Source organism: Labrus mixtus, chromosome 13 (assembly GCF_963584025.1).
Source record: "Labrus mixtus chromosome 13, fLabMix1.1, whole genome shotgun sequence".
NCBI classification, from domain to species: Eukaryota; Metazoa; Chordata; class Actinopteri; order Labriformes; family Labridae; genus Labrus; species Labrus mixtus.
In genome coordinates this window covers 756,982-783,261 of record NC_083624.1, presented here as the reverse complement: position 1 = coordinate 783,261, position 26,280 = coordinate 756,982, and the positions used below count along the sequence as shown (strand labels likewise).

The 26,280-nt window shown below is 43.9% G+C and overlaps 1 protein-coding gene across 1 annotated transcript in view; it reads right to left on the bottom strand.

Annotated features, from left to right (window-relative positions):
* The window catches only part of igsf3 (immunoglobulin superfamily, member 3), a 97,555-nt gene that overhangs the window by 21,082 nt on the left and 50,193 nt on the right, over positions 1–26,280 (bottom strand). The window contains exons 3-6 of the mRNA XM_061053034.1: positions 20,082–20,501; positions 14,394–14,780; positions 11,177–11,584; positions 4,275–4,712 (exon numbers count right to left, since the gene is read on the bottom strand). Of these exons, the coding sequence (XP_060909017.1) occupies positions 4,275–4,712; positions 11,177–11,584; positions 14,394–14,780; positions 20,082–20,501 (1,653 nt within the window). The remainder of the gene's footprint in view (positions 1–4,274; positions 4,713–11,176; positions 11,585–14,393; positions 14,781–20,081; positions 20,502–26,280) is intronic.

Below are 26,280 nucleotides of genomic sequence, written 5' to 3'. Positions count from 1 at the left end.
CTCCTGTGTGTGTGTGTACATGTGTGCGCTCCTGTGTGTGTGTACATGTGTGTACTCCTGTGTGTGTGTACATGTGTGTACTCCTGTGTGTGTACATGTGTGTACCCCTGTGTGTGTGTGTGTGTGTGTACATGTGTGTACTCCTGTGTGTGTGTGTGTGTGTACATGTGTGTACATGTGTGTACTCCTGTGTGTGTGTACATGTGTGCGCTCCTGTGTGTGTGTACATGTGTGTACTCCTGTGTGTGTGTACATGTGTGCGCTCCTGTGTGTGTGTACATGTGTGCGCTCCTGTGTGTGTAGTTTGTTGTTCTCAGTCTGTTGTGGATCATTCAAACCAAACTGCTGCACGGGGCTGCGCTCACAATAAACATTAAAATGTGGGCTGTGCTCTGAACCCCTCTGGGACTCTGCTAACACTATGTGGAGCAGGAGGGTCGGCCTGGGCGGAGCTACAGGCACCTCAGCAGTTTGATGAAAACTGTCACGCTGACCGGCTTCTGTTTCATCCACGTCCAACTTTTTTCCTCTTCTGCTTCTGATCTAAGACGCTCGGGTGTCGGATCGAGGGTGCTGCTTCTGATTCTCGGCTTTTGAAGTTCTACAATCATTTAATGAGGTGCGTCACTCCTCACACATTTTCCAGACTTCCTTATGTACTCAACGGTTCAGCTCCTCAGGACATTTCTGGACCTGCTCACAGAACAACAACCTACAACCCAACCCGGACCCTCAGGTCACCAGGTGGAGGTCTTTTAACCGTACCCAGAATCAGATCAAAGTCCGGAGGGGGGGGGGGGGGGGTCTTTAGTTACTGTGGTCCTTTTCTCTGGAACAAACTGCTGACCTGAGGTCCATCACTACTGTTTCTACTTTGAAAACAAAACCTCTGTTCTCCAAAGTATATGAATAGTTTTTTGTTTTTGTGTGTGTGTGTGTGTGTGTGTGTGTGTGTGTACAACAAACCAGCCCACCTTGCATGTGCCCTATTGGCTGATACACACACACGTGGAGGCATTTGATTGGTTGTCCCTACCTTTTTGATTTTGTTTTTTTTACCTTTCCTTCAATTGTGCACCCACCCTGTTTAAATGATGTTTGTTAATCTGTTTCTTGATGACCCTGAGGAACGCCACGAGCCGAAACGCGTCGGTCTAAATTGTTAATAAAGTTGATCTTCTTACTACGAGTGTTGCTGGAGCATTCTGACCTCTTTCACTCTTCATGCACCTTGTCAGTCGGTGAAGTTTGTTTTCATGAAATGTGCTATATAAATAAAATGGCTAATTGCTATGATGTGCAGCACGCATACATGCCCTTTCTCTGAATACAAGATGGCAGTGTAATGGACCAATCAGAAAGCCAAGGAACACACTTCTGCTTTTGTATCACGGGTGAGGTGACCCGCTGTTCAGCTGCATGGTGAGCATGTGAAAGCTCTCAGAGGAACATCACATGAAACACGGAGCAGCAGAGACTGTATGTGAACACATGATGAGGCAGCTCATACATACTGAGCAGCTTCTCCTGTGGAAGCACAACTTAAAGTCACTCAATAATGAATCTGCTCAGATGTTGTGTTTGCTCACACCTCATTACACACACACACACACACACACACACACACACACACACACACACACACACACACACACACACACACACACACACACACACACACACACACACACACACACACACACACACACACACACACACACACACACACACACACACACACACACACACACACACACACACACACACACACTCCCCTTCTTCTTCTTCTGTGAGAGACAGAGAGGAAGAGCTCGTTTAGCCAGGAGTGGTTAACATTTAGGGGGAAGCAGATGGGGAGGAGAGGCGTGAGGCAAAGAGAGACCGTCCTACATTCTGACACATGAATCATCTTTTCTAAATGAAGGTCTGCTCTGCACACCCCCCTGCCCCCCCCCCCCCCCCCCCCCCGAAGAAAAAGAGGACGACAATCTCATGGAGGTGGAGGAGGAGGAGCAGTGTTAATCTTCACACCATTTTCTAATTTAGTCATATATAGTCTCCTGATGAAAATGTCCTTTATATTGAGTCAGATATTCATTTGTAATAATAAGAATTTTCTCACATTTTCATCAATTTGATGATGAAGTAATATTATTTATCAAATCGTCATCGTCATAGTTGACTAATTTAGAGGCATTATATGCGCCCAGATGTCGCCCTTGAGCACCAGCATGAAACCAAAACAACTCGCGCTGCATTGTTGTGTTAGCATGCTAATGCTAGCGATCTTTATTCTGCTCGTATCTTCACACTGCATGTAAATTTACCTGAAATGAGCGTGATCTAGAAACACAGTTAAGCAGTGAGTACAGTATGTTATTCTTCTTTTCTCTAGTCCCTCAATTAAACAACTTTTATACACGAGGGGAGGAGTCAGCCGGCCGTCCGGGCGATGTAAACAAAGTGAAGATAGGACTCTGAAAACTCTGAAAACATCACAGACAGTGGGACTCGGGTGTTACACCCATTGTAGACAGTCATGACTCACAGAGTTATTTTCAGAGGATATACTTGATTTATATATTTAAGTGTTAAAAATCACAGATAAAGACTTTAAGAAGACCGACGTCAACGAATATTTTCGTTGTTTATTTCGTGGAGGAGGTGAACGCAGCATGAGCAGGGCTGAGCCGCGGCCTCCGAAACCAATAAGATGAAGGGATTACTCACTCTCTCTCTCTCTCTCCCTGGTGAGATAGTGCCCTTACACACAGAATGATCACGATGTTATGGTAACTGATTGGCTTTTCGCTCGGCGACTGATCACATCTTCACGGTTACTGATGACATTACCAAGGTAACTGATCACTCTGTCATGGAGATGCTGCCGGGAAAAACAGAGCGGGAGGAGGACCCAGAAGAATTTATTCTCCTGCAAAATGTGTGTGTGTGTGTCTGTGTGTGTGTGTGCACTCCTAAGACTTCTCTGGTTTGGGATAAACAATGTGAATGCAACATGGCGAGGAGGTAAACGAGCATTCAGGATGATAAGTGGATTTTCAAATACCTCCTGAAGGGTCCAGGGACGCCGTGCGTTCTGCGTGAATGCTTAAGGTCAGAGCACAGTCAGTCGAGCAAAGCACTGACTTAACTGCTGCTAAATGTGTGTGTGTGTGTGTGTGTGTGTGTGTGTGTGTGTGTGTGTGTGTGTGTGTGTGTGTGTGTGTGTGAGAGAGACTGTTTACATCAGTTTGCATTTGTGTGAGTTTATCTGAATCAATAGCAGCGGGGAATTAGAGACTATCTGTACTGTACATGTGGCTGGCTCACTGAGAAAGTTATTGATCAGTCTGGACTCTGGACTCAATAAAGACTCTTACTTATCCTCACCTGAACAAGAAGGACGCCAGGAGGGGAAAAAAGAAAGAAAGAAAGAAAGAAAGAAAAAGCTTGAACATATCTATTTCAGAATCGCTTTTGTTCACAGATAAACATTTTCAGAAAATTTGAAACCCTACTTCTTCTTTCCACCCACGCACTTTTTTTTTCTTCTTGTAGTCCGCCTGCCAAATCCAACAAATCTGGACCCTATCTGTAGTCCAGGTACCAGAATGCTTTACTGGACTGCCATCAAAGCTACAACTGTGAGGTGTTTTTAGTGTTTGCCTCAGGCACATTCACCTGAATAAATGAAGTATCAGACTTTTGAGGGCTAAATTTGTCCAGAGTGTGTTTGTCTGTGTCTGTGTTCAGGCTCTAATTGGGCAGTGTCTGACTGTGTGTGTGTGTGTGTGTGTGTGTGTGGCACAGAGGGCCAATGAGGGTGGAGCAGACAGCTTAATGCCTCCGCTGAGGAAAAAGGGTTCAAGGACAGATCCCTCCCTCCCTCCCTCCCTCCTTCCCTCCCTTCCTCGCTTTGCTTTCCTCTTTTGTAACCCTTTCACTCGTTTTTTTTTCTCTTCCTGTGGGATATTTAGCAATAAATTCAAGGCCCTCCATTAGGAGACTCCACCCTGCCCTGAGCACACATGCTACACTCACACACACACACACACACACTCACACACTCCAATTAGTGGCTAAAACCAGAGACTAAGAGCAATTAGAGCTGCCAGAAATCCTCCATGCTCGGCTGAATTCTCTAGATGTGAGCGTGTGTGAGTGTGAATCTGTGTTTATCCTTGTTTGTGTGCTCGTCTGTGTCCGCTCCAATTAGGTGTCTGTGTGTGTGTGTGTGTGTGTGTGTGTGTGTGTGTGTGTGTGTGTGTGTGTACCTGGCTGTAGGACGCTGATGCCGAGCAGGTTGGAGGTGCGGTTGGCCACTCTGCTCCAGCTGTTGTCGTAATTCCTCCTCCAGAGCACGGCGGTGCACTGGTACTTGCCGGCCTCGCGGCGCCCCGCCCGGGTCACCGACAGGCGGAAGTTGGTGTTGGCGTGCGAGCGGTCGACGGTGGTGCGCGTGCCCAGCCCCAGCAGCTGCTCCCCCCACTGCAGCGTGCCCTCCCGGGTGAACGTCACCAGGTCTTTGAACTCCCCCTGATCCTCCTCCTCCTCCTCCTTGTCCGATCCCTCGCCGGCCGGCATGAAGCGCCAGGTGACGGAGGTCGGCACGCGGGGGTTGTGGCGAGGCTTGACCAGACACAGGAGGTCGAAGGAGTCGCCGAAGGTGACCGACGGCGTCCTGGAGACAGCAGAAACCATGAAGGAGGACTCTGAATGGAGGGAGAGGAGGAGAGAGAGGACAGATTGAACAAATGGTCTTTTTATTTGACTAATGATGAGTCTTCAAACAGAGTGCTGCTGATTGGCTGTGAAAGCACAAACAAAGCCCGGGCGTGTGATCGAGTCTGTTCTCTAAAAGCTCTGCAAATGGTGTGGCGGTTCATGTTCTTATTCCAAGAAGAAACTTTCCTTTTAAGCACAGTTACCAAGAGAAACACCCCCCCCCCCCCCCCCCCCGCTGGAACAAACACACACATTATGTCTCCTTTGTGAAGCCGTTTTCAATCTCTGCAAAGCTTTTTCCAGCCCGGCCTTCTGCGCCAACAGTCGGCCATTTTGTCTCTGCATGTGCATGTGAAGGTATATTACCTCCTCGTGCGTGTGCCTAAATATAAGTTTGTGCGCTTCTCCAGTGACAGTCTGCCTCAAAATTAATGGTTGATGCAACAAAGAAAACCCAGGGGAGAGATTTTCCTCTAAGCGCGCCGGTGTTTTTTTCCGATCGACGCCCAACTCTCTGCCAAGTCTAAACTATCCTCATTAAGCTAAAAACATTCTCCCAACTCCATATGTTAGTGCCAAGATACATCCACACCGGGAAGCAAGGCAGGTAAAGAAGAGAGGGGGGGGGGGAGAGAGAGAGAGGGAGATGAGATAACTTGATGCTGATTGTCTATTTTAAAGGCATTTCAATGAATATGAATGATTGAGGTGTGAGTAAGACAGTCAGGTAAATAAATTAAAAAAAGAAAGGGGGGGGTTGGAGGGATGTTGATCATTCAGCAAACTGAAGACCGACCTTTTTAGTCGAGCTTTTAACTGAATCTCATGTCATCTAGTTTTATTAGATCTACAGTTTATGTCTATTTATTCTCTCCTTATTGTTTTCTTTGTTTTATCACTTTTCTCCCTCTCTTATTGTTTTCTCTGTTTGATCACTTTTCTCCCTCTCTTATTGTTTTCTTTGTTTGATCACTTTTCTCCCTCTCTTATTGTTTTCTTTGTTTGATCACTTTTCTCCCTCTCTTATTGTTTTCTCTGTTTGATCACTTTTCTCCCTCTCTTATTGTTTTCTTTGTTTTATCACTTTTCTCCCTCTCTTATTGTTTTCTTTGTTTTATCACTTTTCTCCCTCTCTTATTGTTTTCTTTGTTTTATCACTTTTCTCCCTCTCTTATTGTTTTCTCTGTTTGATCACTTTTCTCCCTCTCTTATTGTTTTCTTTGTTTTATCACTTTTCTCCCTCTCTTATTGTTTTCTTTGTTTTATCACTTTTCTCCCTCTCTTATTGTTTTCTCTGTTTGATCACTTTTCTCCCTCTCTTATTGTTTTCTCTGTTTGATCACTTTTCTCCCTCTCTTATTGTTTTCTCTGTTTGATCACTTTTCTCCCTCTCTTATTGTTTTCTTTGTTTTATCACTTTTCTCCCTCTCTTATTGTTTTCTTTGTTTTATCACTTTTCTCCCTCTCTTATTGTTTTCTCTGTTTGATCACTTTTCTCCCTCTCTTATTGTTTTCTTTGTTTTATCACTTTTCTCCCTCTCTTATTGTTTTCTCTGTTTGATCACTTTTCTCCCTCTCTTATTGTTTTCCTTTCTAAAGCCTCCTGTGGACCGGTGTTGAGAACTAGCATGCTCGCTAGAACACTTAAACAACGCATCTGGTTCGTCTATGTATCTGTGATGTCCATGCCAAATAAAGTCTTTTCTTATTACATTTCTAACCTCCTGTGTTTCCTCACTTCCTGTTCTTATCTAGTTATTTTTACCTTAAGTTTTTGGATTGTGGGGGAGGGGTGGGGGAGGGGGTCATGTTGTTGCTGTTTGATTAGATGTTGATGTAAAGCACTTTGGGATACATTTGTTGTATGAAAAGAGCTTTACAAATAAAGTTTGATTGATTCAAATCCCTGAGACTTTGTAGATTTCTCCGTTTATGTTCCAGTCATCAGCACTGTGTCGCTTTCCTCTCCGTCCCTCAGACTCGCTCTTCCTCCGACAGTCATCAACCCCCCCTCCCTCCGCCCCCTCCAGTGTCCTTCAGGGTGTGTAATCAATGGCTTTCTGTCCTAGCTTGGCTACTGCTGGGACAGCTGCCTGGGACCATAACTCTCTAACAGACAATAACTCTCCCCTCTCTCTCTATCCCTCATCTCCTTTTGCTCCTCCTCCTCCATCCGTCTGTTTCCCTGACTGTTAGCTTACAGAAAAGAGGATTTAACTATTACCCATTAGTCAAGAACAGCTTTGTCTTTTAATTTCTAGGACTATAATTAATTTGCTTCTTTCACAGAACAAAGTGTGTGTGGTGTAGTGGTGGACTTTGTCGAACCCCACAAACCCTGAGGGACCCTTTAACCAATCAGAGGAGAACAAGACTCAAACCTATCTGAAAAGAGAAGGTCTAAATGTCAACATATAACGGTAGGAAGGAAATGAACTGAAACTTTGGGATCATGACAACAGGACTGACAGTCACTTAGGGGAACACCACCGAGGTTTTTTTTTTTTTTTATGTGTGTGTTTTTTGCGGCGGTGAGGACGAGGAGCCGGGGCCGGCTCGAGCTGGGGCGGACTGGTAGTGTCGGTGCTCTCACTGTTTGTCTATGGACACAGACATAGAGTCTGTTTACTGACAGGAATTTACAAGATCAATTCTGGAAGAAATCTCTGAATCAGTTGAGGAAACGGTCTTATGAAGTAAATATGTCTGTAAATAGAGGACCTTAGTGGGAGTGGCCTGTGGTGCTGTGCATTCTGGGATTTGGTGTCTTTCATCCACATGAGCCAAAAAGACACTTTCTGTCTTTTCACGGCCAAGAAGGCACCAACTTCAAAATGTATTTCACATTTCTACATATATGACCCGATGTCAACACAGATTCATGTTTCATGAAGTATCCCTTTAAATTTAATTTTATTCTTTCATTTTATATAACTAATTTGTTTGTTTGTCTTCTTAAAGATGTTACATATCGTAGAGAAAGGGAAGAAAACCTCGATGGAGGGAAACATTTATGAATTTATGTAACACAGATCCAAACTACTTTAAACAAACTGTAAAACATGTTTCTGTATTGTAAGTGTTATTTTTTAGTATTTCCACATCACGGGGGGGACACATCCTGTTTGACACCACACCACTTATAAATATGTAAAATATTGTCATCCTTATGTTGAATATAAAATATGTATACTGTATGTTAAGACATGATGACAATAAAAAGTAATAAAAAACACAAGACTCCCTACCAAGCAGCTTTGTCTTCACTTTGTAAACCATGAAAACAAACCTCAGAGAGTCCCTTCAAGGATGTTCAGCAGGAACAGCGAGTGTATAGAAAGTTTTTTTTAATTAATTAGGTGCGAGGACTGAAGAAGTTTAGTGAGAGTTGTTTGAGAGAGAAAAAGATGAAACAAGAGAAAAAGTGGATCCAATAAAACTCGTGTTGGAAGCTAAAGTGAGAAAAATGAGGAGCAAAAAACAAATCTAAGGAAAAGTGAAACACGCGCGTTGACCGTCACACAACATCGACCACTTAGAAAATCCTTTGATCACCAAGCAGGGAGGAGAGAGAGAGGGAAGATGTCGAGAAGAGAGAAGAAGAGCAGCTTCGGACTTCTTTGGTTTTTTTTCTGCCTGATTTGCATAATGTGTCCCTTGTTCCTCCAACTAATGTTTCTGTTGTTGCACCAACTTAACAAATGGCCACTTAAAAACTGACATCTCTTCTTTGCAGCAGCACAGAGTGATGCTGCAGAGGGTGCTAATCCGTCGGATATGTGTGTGTGTGTGTGTGTGTGTGTGTGTGTGTGTGTGTGTGTGTGTGTGTCGGGCGCCGCTCTCCTGGCCTGCCAGCTCCTCGCTGCTCCGCTCCAGTGGCTTCCTCCTCTCGCACGTCGAATGTTGAGCTTAACTCAGCGCTGACAGAGGAGCGCCGCAGACTGTGAAACACATTGCCGCTGCATTTCCATTCTAATAATTCTGCCTGATCCATATGTGTGTGTGTGTGTGTGTGTGTGCATCTACTGTATGATGGGTGTCACATGAGCACTGCTGTTGACGTGTGGCAGGTGGTGTGTGTGTGTGTGTGTGTGTGTGTGTGTGTGTGTGTGTGTGTGGTATAATAACTCTTTCACTTGAGTGATGCATGCTTCCATCCTGCCTACAGAGCTACATACAGGAAGTCACCATCGTCGCAGGATTCACACCTTCTAACATCCCTAAAGCCCGTCCTGAATTAGGAAAAAGGGCGTTCGAGTATGCTGCTCCCTCTTCTTTGAATCGGTTTGTAAGATACTTTAAATCTTCAGGAGCTGGTTTCCTTGAATGTTTTAAAAGGTCGTCTTAACGATCTGGAGGCAGAAACATCTGACTGTAGATGTTTTAACTCGTGTTGAACCTTTTTGATCGCCTTGTTGCTGATGACTGACAGATTCTGATGAATGGTTCTTTTTGTGATTCCTGTATTTATGTTCTGTTATCTGCTGATAACGACGACTTATAAGATGGTTTCTATACTGATTAGAGCTCTCAAGAACTGCCCTCAATGTTGTGCTTTGCCTCTGGTCACTTCCTGTCAGCACCTGTGTGTCCAATCAGACTCAAAGCTGATCGTTTGCTCTTACTCACATTGTTCCCTTTTTTCTAGATCCTTGCTTGTGTTGTTCTTACTCTCTGATGTACGTCGCTTTGGATAAAAGAGTCTGCTAAGTGAATTGTAGAATTGTATGTTCATTGTTGTTAAGTGTTTTATGTCTGAAACCCTGTAACTGTGCTGCTGCCTGTCTCGGCCAGGACGCTCTGGTAAAAGAGATTTTTAATCTCAATGAGACTTTTTCCTGGTTAAATAAAAAAATACAAAATAAACCATGGTGTATTTTACTGTGAGGACTGCGCTGTAATCTTTAATATGTAAAACATCGACTGTACTGGATTAATATGGTTAAGTGTTACTGTTTTGAATAAACAGCTAACAGATGTAGGATACTCTCTCTCCTCAGATCTAAACCTTGTGTGTGTAAATAATATTACAGCAGGATAAACAGAATAATCCATATTTAAATCTGCAACAAGCTAAGCTGCTGCCGACACATACTGTACACCGCTAACACTTGTGGTTGTCTTTGTGTTGTTGGTGAAGACCACCTGAAAGGTCCAGATACCTGCTGTGTCATGGTTGTTGTTTTTGACCTGTATATATTTACACTATTGCTCTTTTCCTTTTTTTTTTGTATCTTAACAACTGTACTCTTTCCAGTTCAACCACTTTGGCAGTACTATGTTTTCAAAGATCAAGCCAATGAAGCCTGTTTTAATTTACTAACTTGTAAAAACTAAGGCAGAAAATCATAGATATTCAGGCAAAGGATGTTCAGGCTGATGACATCAAGTTAGTAACACTGTGACTCTTATCGGCTGATAAAAGGCTAAAAGTTGAACATTTCTGCCATGGGCGGTTCTAGGCAGGGGCCAACAGGGGCCAGTGTCCTTGTAACACTGAGCTTGGCCCCCCCCTGTGGCCCCCCTCCAAAGGAAGCCCCCCTCAAAACACATACACAGTATTTAACTCAACAACTGGACTCACAATCTAGTTTTAAATTCTGTTACTGAATCATTTATCTATTTTTCACCTGGGTTTAATGTTCCCCTCTGACAAAACAACTGGCCCCCGTTTGGCCCCCGTTTGGCCCCCTCAGTAAAAGTGGTCTAGAACCGCCACTGATTTCTGCGCACAACAAAAAAAAGGTTCGGAAAAGGCTAAAAAGAAGAGAGTTAGAAACCGTCTGATCCACTACGGCTCAGAGGTAGAGAGGGTCACCTTTCAACCGACCGTTTGATCCCTGGATTCTCCCGTCTGCATGTCTTCAACAACACCCCCAAAGGCATACGCTACAGTCTGTGAATGTTTGAACAATTAACTAATTAGCACATGCTTAATGCATGAATGTGTGTATGAACGGGTGTATGTTGACATGTGGTGTAAAGGACCCCGAGGGGTCAGAAGATGAGAAAGGCACCACATCAATGCAGTCCATTTTACTGCCTCACAAAAGGGGAAATACTGAAAACATCTGCAGTGTGATGCTGGGTCTACTTTTCATGGTGCCTTTTTTTATACTTGGTTATGAAATATTAAAAAAAATAAAGAAATGTTATTCGGATGCTTCCATGGACAGGATCAGAATAAACATTATACTGGGGGAGTTTAATTCAAGATTCAAGAGTTAAGATTTGTATTTGTCACATGCTCATACAGATGTGCAGTGAAATGTAAACACTGTTCCGCAAGGCCATGCAATAAACACTCAAATTACTAATACACATAAATACAGTAATATGTGATATATATATATAATGTGAAAATAAAAAAAGAAATATTTGAATATATAAAATATAGAATAATGTAAACAGTGTAAAGTGTCAGTGTGCAGATTCAGCTGCAGGAACTTACCGACTGTCTTCACGCTGACCGTCATGGTGGCTGACTTCTCTCCGATCTTCTGCCAGTTGAGTTCTGGTTCAGTTCCAGCCTGAATCCACTCGGTGGCCGTGCAGCCGTACTGTCCCTCGTCCCCGGGTAGGGCGTTGTAGACGGACAGGGTGAACGTGTCGGCCCCCACCTTCTCCACGCGGATCTCGCCGTAGCTGGAGCGCTCTCTGTAGACGGGACTGTGCCACACCGTGCCGTCCCGGTCCACAGAGGCCACCTCCTGAGGGGGTCCCGTCCCCTGCTTGTCCGTCCACTGCCAGGAGACGGAGAGGGGGCCTGAAGCGGTCTGGATCGAGCAGGTCAGCTGGATGACGTCGCCCTCCAGGACCTCGGAGGAGTTAGCAGACAGAGACACGGTGATGTTGCTCTCTGGAAAGGAAGGGAAAAAATATGAGCGAAAAAGGAGACGAGACGAGGAGACAAGGAGAGAAAGGAAGGACACACACACACACACACACACACACACACACACACACACACACACACACACAGAGGTGGAAATGATTCCTCAAAATCTGCGCTCCATCAGGACTCCCTGCTCTCTGTATTAAAGTATTCACAGAGTACAGGAGGCCATGGGCGATAAAACAAAACGAGGTTCCTGTTCCCGGGTGGATAACCGAGATGTGTGTGTGTGTGTGTGTGTGTGTGTGTGTGTATCTAAGCACTTGTTGTAACTGGCCTCGGGCACATCAGAGCAGAATCCTGGTGAAGAGGCACCCGTGTGAGTTTGTGTGTGCAGGTTTGTTGGATCCTCTTTGTGAACCCTGTGTGGCGGTGTTGACCAATCACAGGGCTCAGCGGCACTTCAGAAGAGGAAGAGGATGAAAGTCTTCATCACTTTATCATATGTCAAACATCACGGGGCTGTAGCTGAACCAAAAGGCCTTTTTTTGCTGCAGAACTCTCTTGGGGGGCGTGGCTTAAAGGTCTCTCTCTCTCTCTCTCTCTCTCTCTCTCTCTCTCTCTCTCTCTCTCTCTCTCTCTCTCTCTCTCTCTCTCTCTCTCTCTCTCTCTCTCTCTCTCTCTCTCTCTCTCTCTCTCTCTCTCTCTCTCTCTCTCTCTCTCTCTCTCTCTCTCTCTCTCTCTCTCTCTCTCTCTCTCTCTCTCTCTCTCTCTCTCTCTCTCTCTCTCTCTCCCCCCCCCCTCCCCTCAGGCCAGGCTCTGCTGCTTCTCTCAGCTTGCCGGTCCTCTTAATAAGCCCTCCCTCCCTCCCTCTCTCTCTCTCTGTGAATATGGAATAAACTCTCTTCTTATTTCTATCACACTCAGATGAACAAAGAGCCTTCATCCTCTTCCTCCCCGTTTTTGTCTTTCATTGTTACAGCTACATGTTTTTTTTTTCTCCACAGCAGAGAACATATTGTATTCCATTACTTTTTCATACCGAGGAGAAAACTGTCGACTTTCTGGACAGCTGCGGCTTTTTCTCAAACTTTTCCCCCTTTTTTCTTCCTTTCAAACTTTTATTTTCAATTTTTTTTAAACAATTTTCCATTCCAGCTCTTTCTTCTTTGTTTATCAAACTTCACAAAGTATTTTCCCTCTCTTTCAGTAAACTCTCTTCTCCCCCCTTCTCCCCACAACTTGTCCTTTACCATCTGTATGAAGGAGATTCAGAAAGGCATGTGAGCTCTCTTTACCCTTCTCCTTGCCAAGGTAAACTCATCCATCATGGCTGATTTGCCTCAAGTGTTTACATCTATTTTTTCCTCCGCTATCGCCCCTGCCTGCCGCTGACTCATCACTTTTAACCCCCGACTCACCCTATGCCCCCACTCTCCCCCAATTATCCGATCGGAGCACTTCTTGAAAGCGGACCATGAGAGTTTGTGCATGAGGAACCAGTCGGTCTGAGCACAACTGCTGTATTTCAGGGAAGTTCTCCTCTAATAACCACAACCATTATCCTGTGTAAACCCTATAAACATCCTTTATGGGGCATTAAGGTCTTTTGTTGGAAAAACAAAAACCTCTCATACAGAGAGGCTCCCTGGAGACGACTGCAGGCTTGGGGGCCATTGTTTTGGGTTGATTTAGCGGGGGGTGCAGCGCGGTCAGGATAAGGTAGCGCTGGCTGCTCTCGAGGAGATATTACTCTGTGTTTATTATGTTTTATTATGCTGGCTGCAGCTAGCCGGCTCCACACACTGTTCCTGTCCTGAGAGACATGGAGGTACAGAGAGAGGAGAAGAGGTAGGGGTGCACATGAGAAATTTGTGAAAAGGTGTTTTTTTTTTAAATAAACTATCCAATGTTTCTTCAGTATTGGATGATATGGGAACGCTGCAGATATACAATAAGAATAAGTCTTTGTAATGTAATATCATAAACAGTAAAAAAGTCCATATAATCGACCTCATGCACCCGGGTTTCACTCAACATTTTACAGAATACATTTAATCTAAACAAAGCTTTTCAGTTGGAAGTGGGCGTGTACTTCAGGTGCAATCAAAAATCTGCCTTTTTGCTTTTTTCTACTGTGTGTGATAAACAGATCTTTTCATCTCATATTTAGAACATTTCATCGGCTGGCCCTTTTTGTGAGCAGGTTTTTTTTGTTTCACGTTTCTCTTCACATTTGCAGAGATCACCTACTGTATGACCCCGACGCCCCGCTTAACCCAGCTAGGGTGGTCTACCCTCCTGTAGAACCGGTTAAATTCAGGCTGGGGGAACCATTAGAGGACCCCTGAGAGCCGGGCGCCTTTTCTCTGCTTCTTTTCTCTATCCAACGCTTTAATTTCATGGCTGTTAGCTCAGCCTCCTCGAGTCTTCTGCTCTCCATTATCCAGCTATAGTGTTACCCCCCCCCCACACACACACCCCCACCCCCCCACACCGCCCTACCTGCCTCTCTCAGCTAAAGTCAAAGGAAATGGGAAGTATCATAATGCTGCATTACCAATCCTTAGCAGTCCACTCAAACACAAAATATATTAGGTATAAGAGGGGCATTATCCCCCCCCCCCCCCCCCTCACTCACAGTTAACAATAGAGGTTGTGCTGCTATCTCTTAAAGGCCACCTTGGAGAAACAGAAAGACAGAGAGAGAGTCTCATCCTGCCTACATGAAGATAAAGCTCTTATTGTGAAAAGCTCGTCATTCTTTAGAGTAATTGACAAACTAAGGACGAGACGGGCGGCCGGGCGGCCTCGAGGAGAGACGATGACTCACTGAGCGGCTGCACTGTGATCTGGACGTTTCTGGACCTCTTGCTGCGGTCGATGAAGTCTCCCGTGGGCGTCCTCTCCCGCTCCGTCACGCGGCAGATGTACTTCCCGGCGTCGTCGGGGTGGAGGTGCTGCAGCTTGAGCAGGTGGACGTTGGCGCTCTCTTTGCGCACCGTCAGGTGACCGGCGGCCTCCCGGGCGACGTACTCCGGGCCCAGGACCGGCACGGCACTGGGGCCCACCACGGCCACCGGTGAGCTGCTGAAGACCCACGACACCGAGAAGAAGCGCTCCGGGACGTTCTGGGCCTCGATGGTGCAGCGGAGCTCCAGCGGCTCACCGGCCGTGAAGGACCGTCGCTCCGTGCTCACCTGGATGCTGAAATCTCGATCTGAGAAGAGAAAAAGACGAGTCAAGGTTAAAGGGGATATTAAGGAGAACAAAGCTCTGTGATATGAAACAAGAAAAGAAAATTCTCTTTTGAATGTTGCACATCGTCGGGGCTTAGTAAGATAAGTATTTCATCCTACAACAGTAAGACACAGCATCAGATTTCAAATAGAGCAGCAGATTTTAGGAGAGGAGATGTGGAAGCAATTTCTTCAAAAAGGTGATATTATTTTTTTTTTATTATTATTATTATTACTATTTTTATTTTTATTATTTTTGTTATTATTATATTTTTATTATTATTTTATTATTAGTATTATTTTTTAATTAATTTAATTTTCTTTTTTCTCTTCGTACCTTTTCTTTGGATTGTATGTATTCTTGTGTGTTTAAAAAATTATATATAAAAATGTGCCAGGATGAACAAAATTTGCGCTGAAATATGACAACTTGTGATGTAGTAAAACAGCCTGCAATAAAGTATTAAAACATTTTTTTAAAATCCAAAAACGACTTGTTCCTGATGTCTAAATAAGGGCTGCAATTGAAATGCCAAACATGCAGTGTTTTCCTTAATATCCACAGTCGGGGGGTGCTGAACCTGAATGCTCAAAGGGGGGGGGGGGGGGGGTGGCTGAGATAGGTAGAGGTGGGCTTTGGAGGAGGTCAAGAATGGATGAGGGCAATTAAAAAGTATCAGTTGAGAGTGGAGGAAAAGAAGCGAGAGAACAGAAAGCAGAGACGCTGGAGGTCACGCAGGGCTCTGCTCCTGTAAAACGCTGATCTTTCAGAGCGCTCTGCTCCCCCCCCCCTCCTTGGTTTAACCTCTGCAATAAAAAAAAAACACATCTAATTAACATTCTCTTCAGCAGTGTGATCCACAGTCAGGCTCTCTCCTCCTCCTCAGACAGAGTCAACACTGCTAGTGTTAGCTCCCTCGAGTCTGCTGCTGCTGTGCATGTGTCGTTGTTTGTGTGTGTGTGTGTTTTAAAGCCTGTGTGTTCACTTCTTATTTGCTGTGTTAGTTTCCAGATGATGAGCACAGTGTGTATCAGAGACGGCTGCTTTGCCTCCGAGTGAGATGGTCGCCGCGAGCTGTAATTACAGAGACTTTAAAAGAGACTTCCTGAGAGACACACTTCATGTGGAGAAGTTCAAAAGGCAGAGGTTGGTATAGAGCTCGTTATGCACGGGGAACAATGTGGTGGGAGGGAGAGGGATGTCGTTAACACCTAAAGAAAAAATTGCACAAACTAAATATTGACATACTGTAGAAGCCGGTGAACTAGAATGCTGAACGACTTTTACTTAAAGACAAACAGCTGGGAAATAACAGGAGGGTTGTTCAGAATGTGAAAAACAATGTGCACTAAAACATCAAAAATCAATAATCAGTAAACTGACATTTCATAGACTGAACGGTGAATTAATATTCATCGAAAAATGATGCAGATTTAAAAAAAACAACATCAAGTTAGAGGCCTAAATAATTGACTTTAAATGAATCATATACACATTAAAATACAACAAGGACGGGGCGCTGGTGGCGCAGTGGATAGAGCGCGCACCCCATGTACGGAGGCTATAGTCCTCCAAGCGGGCAGCCCAGGTTCGAGTCCAGCCTGTGGCTCCTTTCTTGCATGTCATTCCCCACTCTCTCTCTCCCTGATTTCTGACTCTATCCACTGTCCTATCTCTACAATAAAGGCACAAAACGCCCAAAAATACCTATTAAACAAAATACCAATTAAACAAAATACCAGAAGGATAATCAACGACAAAAAAAATCATCATTGCAGCAATAAAGGAGACATAAAGGCATGATTAAAGAAGAAGAGATCTGTTGAGGCTCCGCCTACATTAAAGCAGCGGGACATCATGTTATGACATTTGGAAAGTGATTCATACATGTGACCTGCTTTGATTTGCTCAAACACTCGGCTCAGTTCAGACCAAGCGTTACAGAAAGAGTTTAGCCAAGAGGCTGCAGAGAGTCAGAAAACAGACTCACATGTCCGACATGTGGACAAGAGATAATCAAATAAAACATTTTAAAGAGCAAGCAGCAGAAGGAGAAAGGCGGAAGTGAAAAAGCAGGAGAGGGGGTTGATGTGAGAACAAACAGAGGAGGTGAGAAAGAAGAGAAAAGTTTAAAAAAAAAAACAAAGATGTAAAGTCGATTAGCATTCTGCTGCTCTCTGTGATGCTGATTAGCTTAGTGACGTGCTGTCTCTCGAGATCCACTCCATCCTTTAGAATCAGAGCGTGATGGAGGAGCCGCTCGTCCTCCTCTCTTAATATTTTCCCTCTCTTGCTTTTTAAAAACGTACACCTGGACGGGTGCGACCTCAAATGCACAAAAATCATCCTCAAGCGAAGCACGTCCTGCTCTCATTATGCAACAAGCAGGCGAGGATAAACCGCACTGACTCCACGCACGTGCTGAAGTTGGCAGTCTCACACTCTGCTGTATTCTCTTTGTCGAGCAACAACACCTCCATCCATTATAGATTACAGAGGGAGTGACACAGGGTGCTTAGAGGGGGAGCTCCTTGCTCCCTTTTTGTCTCCTCCCTGAAGTTGTAGCAACTCATCTGACGAGCCCGCTTTACATCTGACTTCATCTCCCTCTCATCCTCACAGCGCTATCTGGGGCGCCATCAAGCTGCATCGGTCCAGAGCCGATCGGAAGCTCGATGGAGACGTGCAAAATGATTCCAATTTGAGATGATTTACTGGCATGAGACGTGCCGCCGCGGTAATTGAGCTAATGTCAAAGCAGTTTATCACCCGGGTCCTTTCTTAAGACCTGCACAAAGAGATTCTTTATGTTTAGTGGGATCCATCACGGGGGGGGGGGGGGGGGGGGGAGGTTATAAGACGTCTTTGTTTCCTGGTTCATCGACTCCAGACGTTAACAGCTTATTAGATCACGATGCTACGAGGCCTTCGTCATGTTTCTTTTTTTTCTCCCATACTTCCATCATGCCCCCTCTTGTTACTTCCTCAGCTCTGTGTCATCCTCCCTCCCTCAATTGCTAACTCACTTCCTCCCTCCGTTTAGACAATCCCCCCCTTCAGAGTTGGCAACCGCACTGAACCAGCACGATTTTGTTTCCCATTAATGCGCTCGAGCACAAAACAAGAATGCTGTCATTTTTCTTTTATTTTCCTCTCAATTATCTTCAATTTTGTTTCTGTTTATTTTTCTTGCCACTCACTTTCATGCATCACACTGCCACACACACATTACTATTTGACTTTTATTTTATCTACTTTCATTCTATTTGTCTTTGCTAATGTTTTGCGTATTTTCATTTTGTTTTGTTTATTTCTGTTTTGCCTGTTTTTCTTTATTTGCCGTTGCTTTAATTGTCATGTCTGTGTTCACATTTTTGTTTTGTACTTGTTCACCTTATCACAATAAAAGAAAAATAAATGCTGTAATTGTTGGCAAGGAAATAATTGAAAAACACATTTCTGTCTTCTGATCTCTGGTCTACTTGTTAGATCATGATGCTACGAGGTCGTCTCTCCATCATGTTTCTTTTTTTTTCTCCCACATACTTCCATCATAATAATAACTCTCTCCACAAGTGGAAGTGTACAGACCTTGTATTATTCTATTGTATTTTTTCTCCCTTTATTTAACTGATGTACATATGTTTGATTGTTAACTTCTTGTTATTTTTGATCATTATATTCCTGCTTCTCTTGTTACTTCCTCAGCTCTGTGTCATCCTCCCTCCCTCCCTCCCTCCCTCCCTCCCTCGATTGCTAACTCACTTCCTCCCTTCCATTAGACAATCCCCCCCCTTCAGAGTTGGCAACCGCACTGAACCAGCACGATTTTGTTTCCCACTAATGCGCTCGAGCACAAAACAAGAATGCTGTAATTGTTGGCAAAGGAAGTAATTAAAAAGAAACACATTCTGTCTTCTGCTCTCTGGGCTACCTGTTGCCTGGGAGATCGTTCATGTGAGGCTCCCCGTGTCAGACGCCCACTCTGTTTGGAGCTGCTTAGAATATCCTCGGATGTGCTTGTAATGTTGCCCGTCACACAGACATACAAAAAGGGGAGGAGCCTGTGGAGGTTCAGTTAAGCCCTTTCTTTAGTGAGCTAATTAGCGGCAGTAGCTCAGTCTGTAGGGACTTGGGTTGGGAATCAGAGGGTCACCGGCTCAAGTCCCGGCACGGACCAAGTCCGGAAGTTGGTCTGGTAGCTGGAGAGGTACCAGTCCACCTCCTGAGCACTGCCAAGGTGCCCTTGAGCAAGGCACCCAACCCCCCCCCCCCCCCACCAGCCCAGGAGCGCCCACCGTGGGCAGCCCCCCCACTCTGAGACCCCTCCATTAGTGCATGTACATAGGATCCTGTTTGTGCATGTTTGTGTAGCATGTTAACTAGACAGAGTGTAAAAACGAATTTCCCCTCACAGGATCAATAAAGTATAAATTATAATTATTATAATTAGCTTAGCATGTGATACTGATCAGCAATCAGAGGGTCGGGTGTGTCGTCTGTCAAACAGGACAAGGGGGACTTAAGAGTAGACACCATACCCACTTTTTATTGGTAATTAAATGGTAATCTTATCTTACTTTGTCTATTTATGTTTTATATGTATATATACTTTTTATTATTATTAATATTTTATTTTTTTGATCATTTATTCACTTGTTTCTTTTCCTGCTCTTACCTTCTTATTGCTGTTCTCTTTTGATTTTCTTTGAGCTCTTTTAGTTTCTTACATCTTTTTAAATCTTTGGACCTCTTGGTCTCAGCTCGTGTTGTTGGGTTCTTATGATGGTTCTTGTGATGGTTCTTGTGATGGTTCTTATGATGGTTCTTATGATGGTTCTTGTGATGGTTCTTGTGATGGTTCTTGTGATGGTTCTTGTGATGGTTCTTGTGTTGTCTGGGTTCTTGTGATGGTTCTTATGATGGTTCTTATGATGGTTCTTGTGATGGTTCTTATGATGGTTCTTATGATGGTTCTTATGATGGTTCTTATGATGGTTCTTGTGATGGTCGGGTTATATATGTCTGTTGGGTATCGTGCACTTTGGGTTCTTTTCTGTTGAATTGTATTTAATTATTTTTAGTATTTTACATTTGTTATGTTCTTGCTGTTGTTTCTGTTCTTCTGTGTTTGGTTTAGTTTGTTCTTGTTTTTGCTGTTTGTCAAAGCACTTTGTAAACTTGTGTTTATAAAAGGTGATATAAAAATAAAGTTATTATTAACAGTTGACAACACATACACAACTCCCGCCCCCTTTGCCCTGGTTTTCCCCTCACTCACCTGTGGGCTGAATCCGCAGCTGAGTCTTGTCACTCTGCTTGCGCGTCATCGCGAACCAGCTTCCATCCGGGTCTTGGATCCACTCGGCGGCCTGGCAGTAGAGCAGGCCCTGGTCCACGGGCTGCAGCTTGTGGATGGTTAGCCTGTAGCTCGTAGCGCTGGTTTTATCCAGCCTCAGGTCCCCCGCCGCCATCCTCTGCCGGTACAGTCCGCCCGAGCGCAGGACGAAGTCCCTCGACAAGGTGACCAGCTCCTGAGGCGGGGCGGCGGCGTCCTCTGGGGAGCGCAGGTACCAGCCCACGGATAAGTGAGTGTGCTGCAGCGTGGTGCGGGACACCTCGCAGGTCAGCTGGAGCGTGTCGCCCTCCACTTTGGACAGAGTCTGGGCTGGAGCCGTCACCGTCAGAGAATCAGCGATGACTGCAGAAAGAGAAAAGAAGAGAACGAGTCAGGAATTACTAAAAAATAAAACCTTATCTTGTCCATTATTCTACATTATCTCCCTGATTTTCAAATGAAAAAAAAGAAGCTTGTTAAGCTTTTATTCTGAAACAAAAGAAAAATGTCTGCAATACATTTTAATCTCTTTGTTTGTATCAACTATCCTGTAAGTGAAAATAAAGTAAACAGGCATTCTGCTGCAGGCGCTTCATAATCTGGTTTGGTCCCTGGTGTGAGGGAAAGGTGTAAATGCAGCCAAGCTTTTTGTTCAGAGGTGACTGCCCTCTATTTCCGGCTCCATATATGACTTTCACATGTGTGTTGATAACATTCTCTCAATCTCATGCAGCCTCCAGAGACCCCTCGGGCCCCTTCTTTTCACACCGACTATGTGCCATATTGTCTGCTTCAGCAGCTCCACGCTGTAATCTCACAGCCACTCTCTCCATCCCCAACCAACTTTTCAAAAAAAATAAAAAAATTTTCACAAAATCTAAATATGCAGCCAGTTAAAAGTGCTGAGACTCTATCTTACAATACAAAATGAGAACAAGAAGAAGTTGGACTTCAAGCCAGATGGTTTAAAACGGCAGAGATGAGAGAGAGGGACATCCAAGTGCAAGGAAGCAAACCGAGACAGCAGGATGTGAGGCTGGAAACACAGCACACATAGACGGAAATAAATACGTGCAGCTTTACAAAAAGGAGCTAAGAAGTATTTTTGGATACGTACAAGGGTGTAGAGTTACAGGAGTAAGTTCAGAAAAGAGGAAGATAAAGAGTGACATGAAGCATAAATTTGACTAAGATAACACACCTCCCCACGATGATAACAAAACACTGGTTAATCAGACCTTCCAGGATTACGCTGCCTTTTTTTTGGAGGGGACTGTTGTGACCAAAAAGGCCTTAAGTTTCTGCTCAAGAATCTAAATGTTAAATTAAAAAAATTGGAAGACACCAACTCCAGCATGCCTCAGAAACTGTGAGCTAACGATTCACAATGTAAACATAAATGTGAAGAATCTTGGGGTCCCTTCTTGCAACATTTGGACTTACCCTGACAACATCTGTACCTGTATGGATTCATCTTTTTTTCTTTATGGACATTTCTGTTGCGGACAGCTTGGATGTCGCACTAACACACTGATGATGTATAATAATGATATGTATGCTTTTTGTGTCCTTGGCACAGCGTTTAGATGAACTATTTGTAATATGTGTACCTCCTCTCCTCTTGGGTTATGGGTTTTCACTCTTGTTTGTATTGTGTCATAAAAATGTCAATAAAAATAAGAATAATAAGAAAAAAATAATGTAAATGTTATCTGTGTTTGACTCGTAATTTTGAGTGCTGCACTGATGTAAAACCATTCAGAACAGAAAGGAGTGGATCACGGTTTCAGTGCACAATGCCTCTTTGATTTCAGCGCTTCACATCAGGAACAAAGCGACCCGTTGTTCGGATGTCTGGAACACGGACTCTAATTGGTCAACAGAATCAGCTCAAGATATCATGTGATAGTATGTATTAGTCATTAAGGTAATGCATATTTTCAATAACAATAAGCTTTAAAAAAAAAGATGTGTATTTCATAAGACGTGGGTTGGAGAGGAATCAGTCCATTGGCACTGATACACAAGTGCAAACATGTTGCCAAATCAGACAGTGTGCAACTGTGCATGTGTTTGCAGCCAATTTTTGATGATTGAAAACAACAAATTACCTGATATTGAGTTCCTAATATTTGTATTTCTGTTGCCATGGTATCCAAACTGCTATTCAAATATTAAGATTTTTTAATATACACGATCACTGTTGAGCTCTTTTGTGTTGGGAGTTTAAAATTCCGGTATCTTGACAACCTCAAAACGGCAAACAGTTTATAACAAAGAAAAATTTATAAATGATTGCTAGAAGACATCCTGTGTTGAATTTGTAGATTTACAGATTTACTGCACAAAGATGACAAAAGAAAAGCAACACTTTAATACAAGGCTACCCGGTTAGAAGGCTTCTTCAAAATGATCTAACATGCAGCCTTGCAAAGATATAATAGATACTGAAAACAATGTCCTCTGATCTGATATTTTGGACTTTATCCCTGAAGGGGGGTTAGAGAGTGTGGTAAATGAGTTAAATATGTTGAGAAGGTTGGATGAATGCACATGCAGGGCCTGATAGGATGTCCTTTAAGAAGTTGTGATTAGGACTTCCTCGAGGGATTTATTAATGACAGCCTTCAGGAAGGTCACAAGGTCATTACACATTGAAAAAGTAGTCCCAGTATCATGTAGTAAAAGCTGTGGTGCTGTAGGAGCTGTATCCTGTTTGTCTCCTGTCATTAATGCAGTACATTACCTCACTGGTTAAAGGCCGCAAGCGTACGGATGGTGCAACGACACACACACAAACACAGGCATTGTGTGCATGTGCATATGCGCCCATACATATTTACACAATGCTGAAGAAATGGAGAATATTCAAAGCCGTCAGTTTTTCACAATGGACAGCAGTCAAGCATTTAAGCTAGGCTGGGATAAAATGAATTGAGCGAATAATGCAGGGAGAAGCTTTATTGCATTTCCATGTGGTGCCTGAGAGCCGCTCTTAGAAGCCTGGAAAGTGGCAGAGCTTTTGTTTGGGTTTATGCTAGTGGAGTTCTTTGTGAAGATGTTGGGGGCTATTCAGCCTCTTAAGGGATTGTCATTGTGAGGAGGACAAATCAGCATGTTTGAGGGTCTGTTTGTCTCCTTGAGTCACCTGCAAAGACTGAACGCAGACGCAGGAGAAGAATTCAATCAGTTGATGCATCCAAGTGCATACAAGTCCCAAGTGCATGGAACACAAGGCTGTGTGTGTGTGTGTGTGTGTGTGTGTGTGTGTGTGTGTGTGAAAACATGAGTAAAATTGCGAGATGGGGGATTGCGAGAACAAAGAAACAGACAAGGCTAATGAAACAAACATGCGGGGGGGGGGGGGGGGGGGGGGGGGGAGGAAGGGAGATCAGAGAAGAAACGATAGAGGAGGCGGGAGAAGAGGCTCGACATCTGGTTAGCGGAGTTTAACAAGACACTCAGAGAGGGAAACAACGATAAAACAGAAGTGGCAGCGAGAGAAAGTGAGTAATCAGGTGGGTCAAAAAAAAACAACAGTCGCACTTTAATGACACGCTGCATTCTGGGAGGTATTTACAGAGTCTCCTGCCAGAGAGATGGAAGCAATCTTGGAAAATACTGACGAGGTGTGAGTGAATATGCCCTCTGATCTGCTTCCCCCATTACTCTGAGTGCTTGATAAACAGCCTGGCAAGCAAGGGAGGCAATTGGTAGTCATGGGCAGCAATAAAAAATATTCTGCTGATATATTTGTTTGTTGGCTGTGTTATGAAACGACTAACATGGGAATGTGAGTGGGCCTGTGTTGGTTGTTTTTATTCAGATGCTTTATTTGTAACAGGATTTAGCCTCGGCATTCTTTTACAATAACACAGTCTTCAATTCTAATGTTGTATCTGTATCAAAGGAAAAGCAATTAATATATTAAGCGTATCACCAGGGCCTATGTTGAAGGGATTATCTTTCTCTTTTATCGCTCTGTGTCAGAAAAGAGAGAAAAACAAGAGCGTCATAAAAAGTCTGATTCTGCTCCCCTCGAGGACCTCTCGCTCTGACTCTCCAGTCAACAATGAGTGAACGGCAGCATCCCATGCACATACTGTTACCACAACAACACACCTACGCTACAACCTGTCATCGCCATAGCAACCCTCCCACGTGATGCTCGGGCCTTCTAAAGCAGCAGGGAATCACTACAACAAACCATAGTGACTCCCATTCCCCCCTTTGTGGACCTGCTTGAGGGGTAAAGTATGTCCCGTCACTCAGCCTGATATCTTATATAAAGATGTTGAACACTTCTGCAGTACTCCAGACGAATCAGATCCCTACACCGGAGGAGTCAGCCAATCTCAGCGAGAGGTCAGGCCGAGGTTGTAAACACACCAAGATCCTCCAGCAGCCCCACTGACCTCAATCTGGGACGGATTAGGAGCAGCATGAGAAGGCATTTTCTGGCACACACACAAATACAAACAAACACACACACACACAGTCTGACTTTCATCCCTTGTGGGGACACCGTGCTAACTTATTCTACCGTAACCATGACAGCTGTGTGCTAAATAACAACAAAATCAAACTGGTCTTAAGAACAAATCCCAGGTTTTTCTTGTAGTCAACAAATCTATATGTCCAACTAGCAGGTGATGCTGTTAATTGCTTCATAAGAATTAATAATCTGAATTTCAGAGTTGCAAATGTTCTGGTTTCTGTTTATTGTGCGTTTGCAGTCTGATAAGTATCGGCCAATCACACATCAGCAGGCTTTGGTGTACTCTGTAAAAACAGTCTGTATAGAGATGACAGCCTGTCTCTCTTGGACGGTCGTGTGACGGCTTGCTGGAATGCATCAGAGATGATCAATTCAACAAACAGGCATCGTGAATGAGAAACTGAAATGACGGCAGACGTTTCTGAAAGAGGAGAATCTTGCTTTTGTTTTTTGATCTGAACACAGTTTCATGCTGAAGTTTCTAATTAGATTTTGAACAATGCAGTTTGCTACATCAACAATACAACACTTCCTGTAATGTTGACCATCATTCCCAGAAGCATATCTCGTCATCAGTCCCATATAGCTGATGGCATCAGAAGACTGATGCAGTTAAAACCTGATATGGTGAAGCCCAATACGACCTTACAGGATATCCAAAAACTAAAATAAGCACATCAAGGAACAACTGAGGACGATGTGATTCTGAAGTTTGATCAAGAGAGACATTTTACACATCAACACATGCCAAAACCAGTTCTAGATCAATATCACCCCCGTTTGAGAAGCATTTACAAAAGAAGCCACAATGCCTGGATGTTTTTACATTGGTTACTTTTTTTTAAGGATTACTTGGATGGGCTGAGGGCTGAGTACAGATAAGCCGGCTAGATGTGAAGGACAGACCAACACAGTTTTTTTTCTTTTCACCACAATACATTTCCTGTTCTTGACTTTTAAACTTTGGAAACCCTAAGGAGACATGCATCCATACATTTCACTTCACTGGTTTCCCCTCGATAACAAAAAAAATTTCAGTCGTCAACTCAAGATCCCAAGAAATAACCTCGTCATCGTGCAAAACACCAGGGTTGTTATCTCGAGATAGCAACATGAATAAGTCGAGATATCGAGAAAACCACCGGTAATGACCTGTTATCACGTGAGAAAACAAAGTAATATAAGCTGGTCTACACTCCCCCCCCCCCCCCCCCCCCCCCCCCCCCCCCCACTACGTTCTGCCAATGAAAGGCGTCTGATCCAACCTTCACAACAGGGTCCTAAGTCTCTGACTAGACTCTTCTCCTCTGTCGCCCCCCGGTGGTGGAATGAACTTCCAAACTCCATGTGATCTGCAGAGTCCCTCTGCACCTTTAAGAAAAAGCTAAAGACCCAGCTCTTTCATGAATACCTACTAACTTAATGATGATGGTCTCCATATTATTGATGATGATGATGGTAATGACGATGGTTTTTGTTTGATAACGACGACTTATAAGATGGTTTCTATACTGATTAGAGCTCTCAAGAACTGCCCTCAATGTTGTGCTTTGCCTCTGGTCACTTCCTGTCAGCACCTGTGTGTCCAATCAGACTCAAAGCTGATCGTTTGCTCTTACTGACATTGTTCCCTTTTTTCTAGAT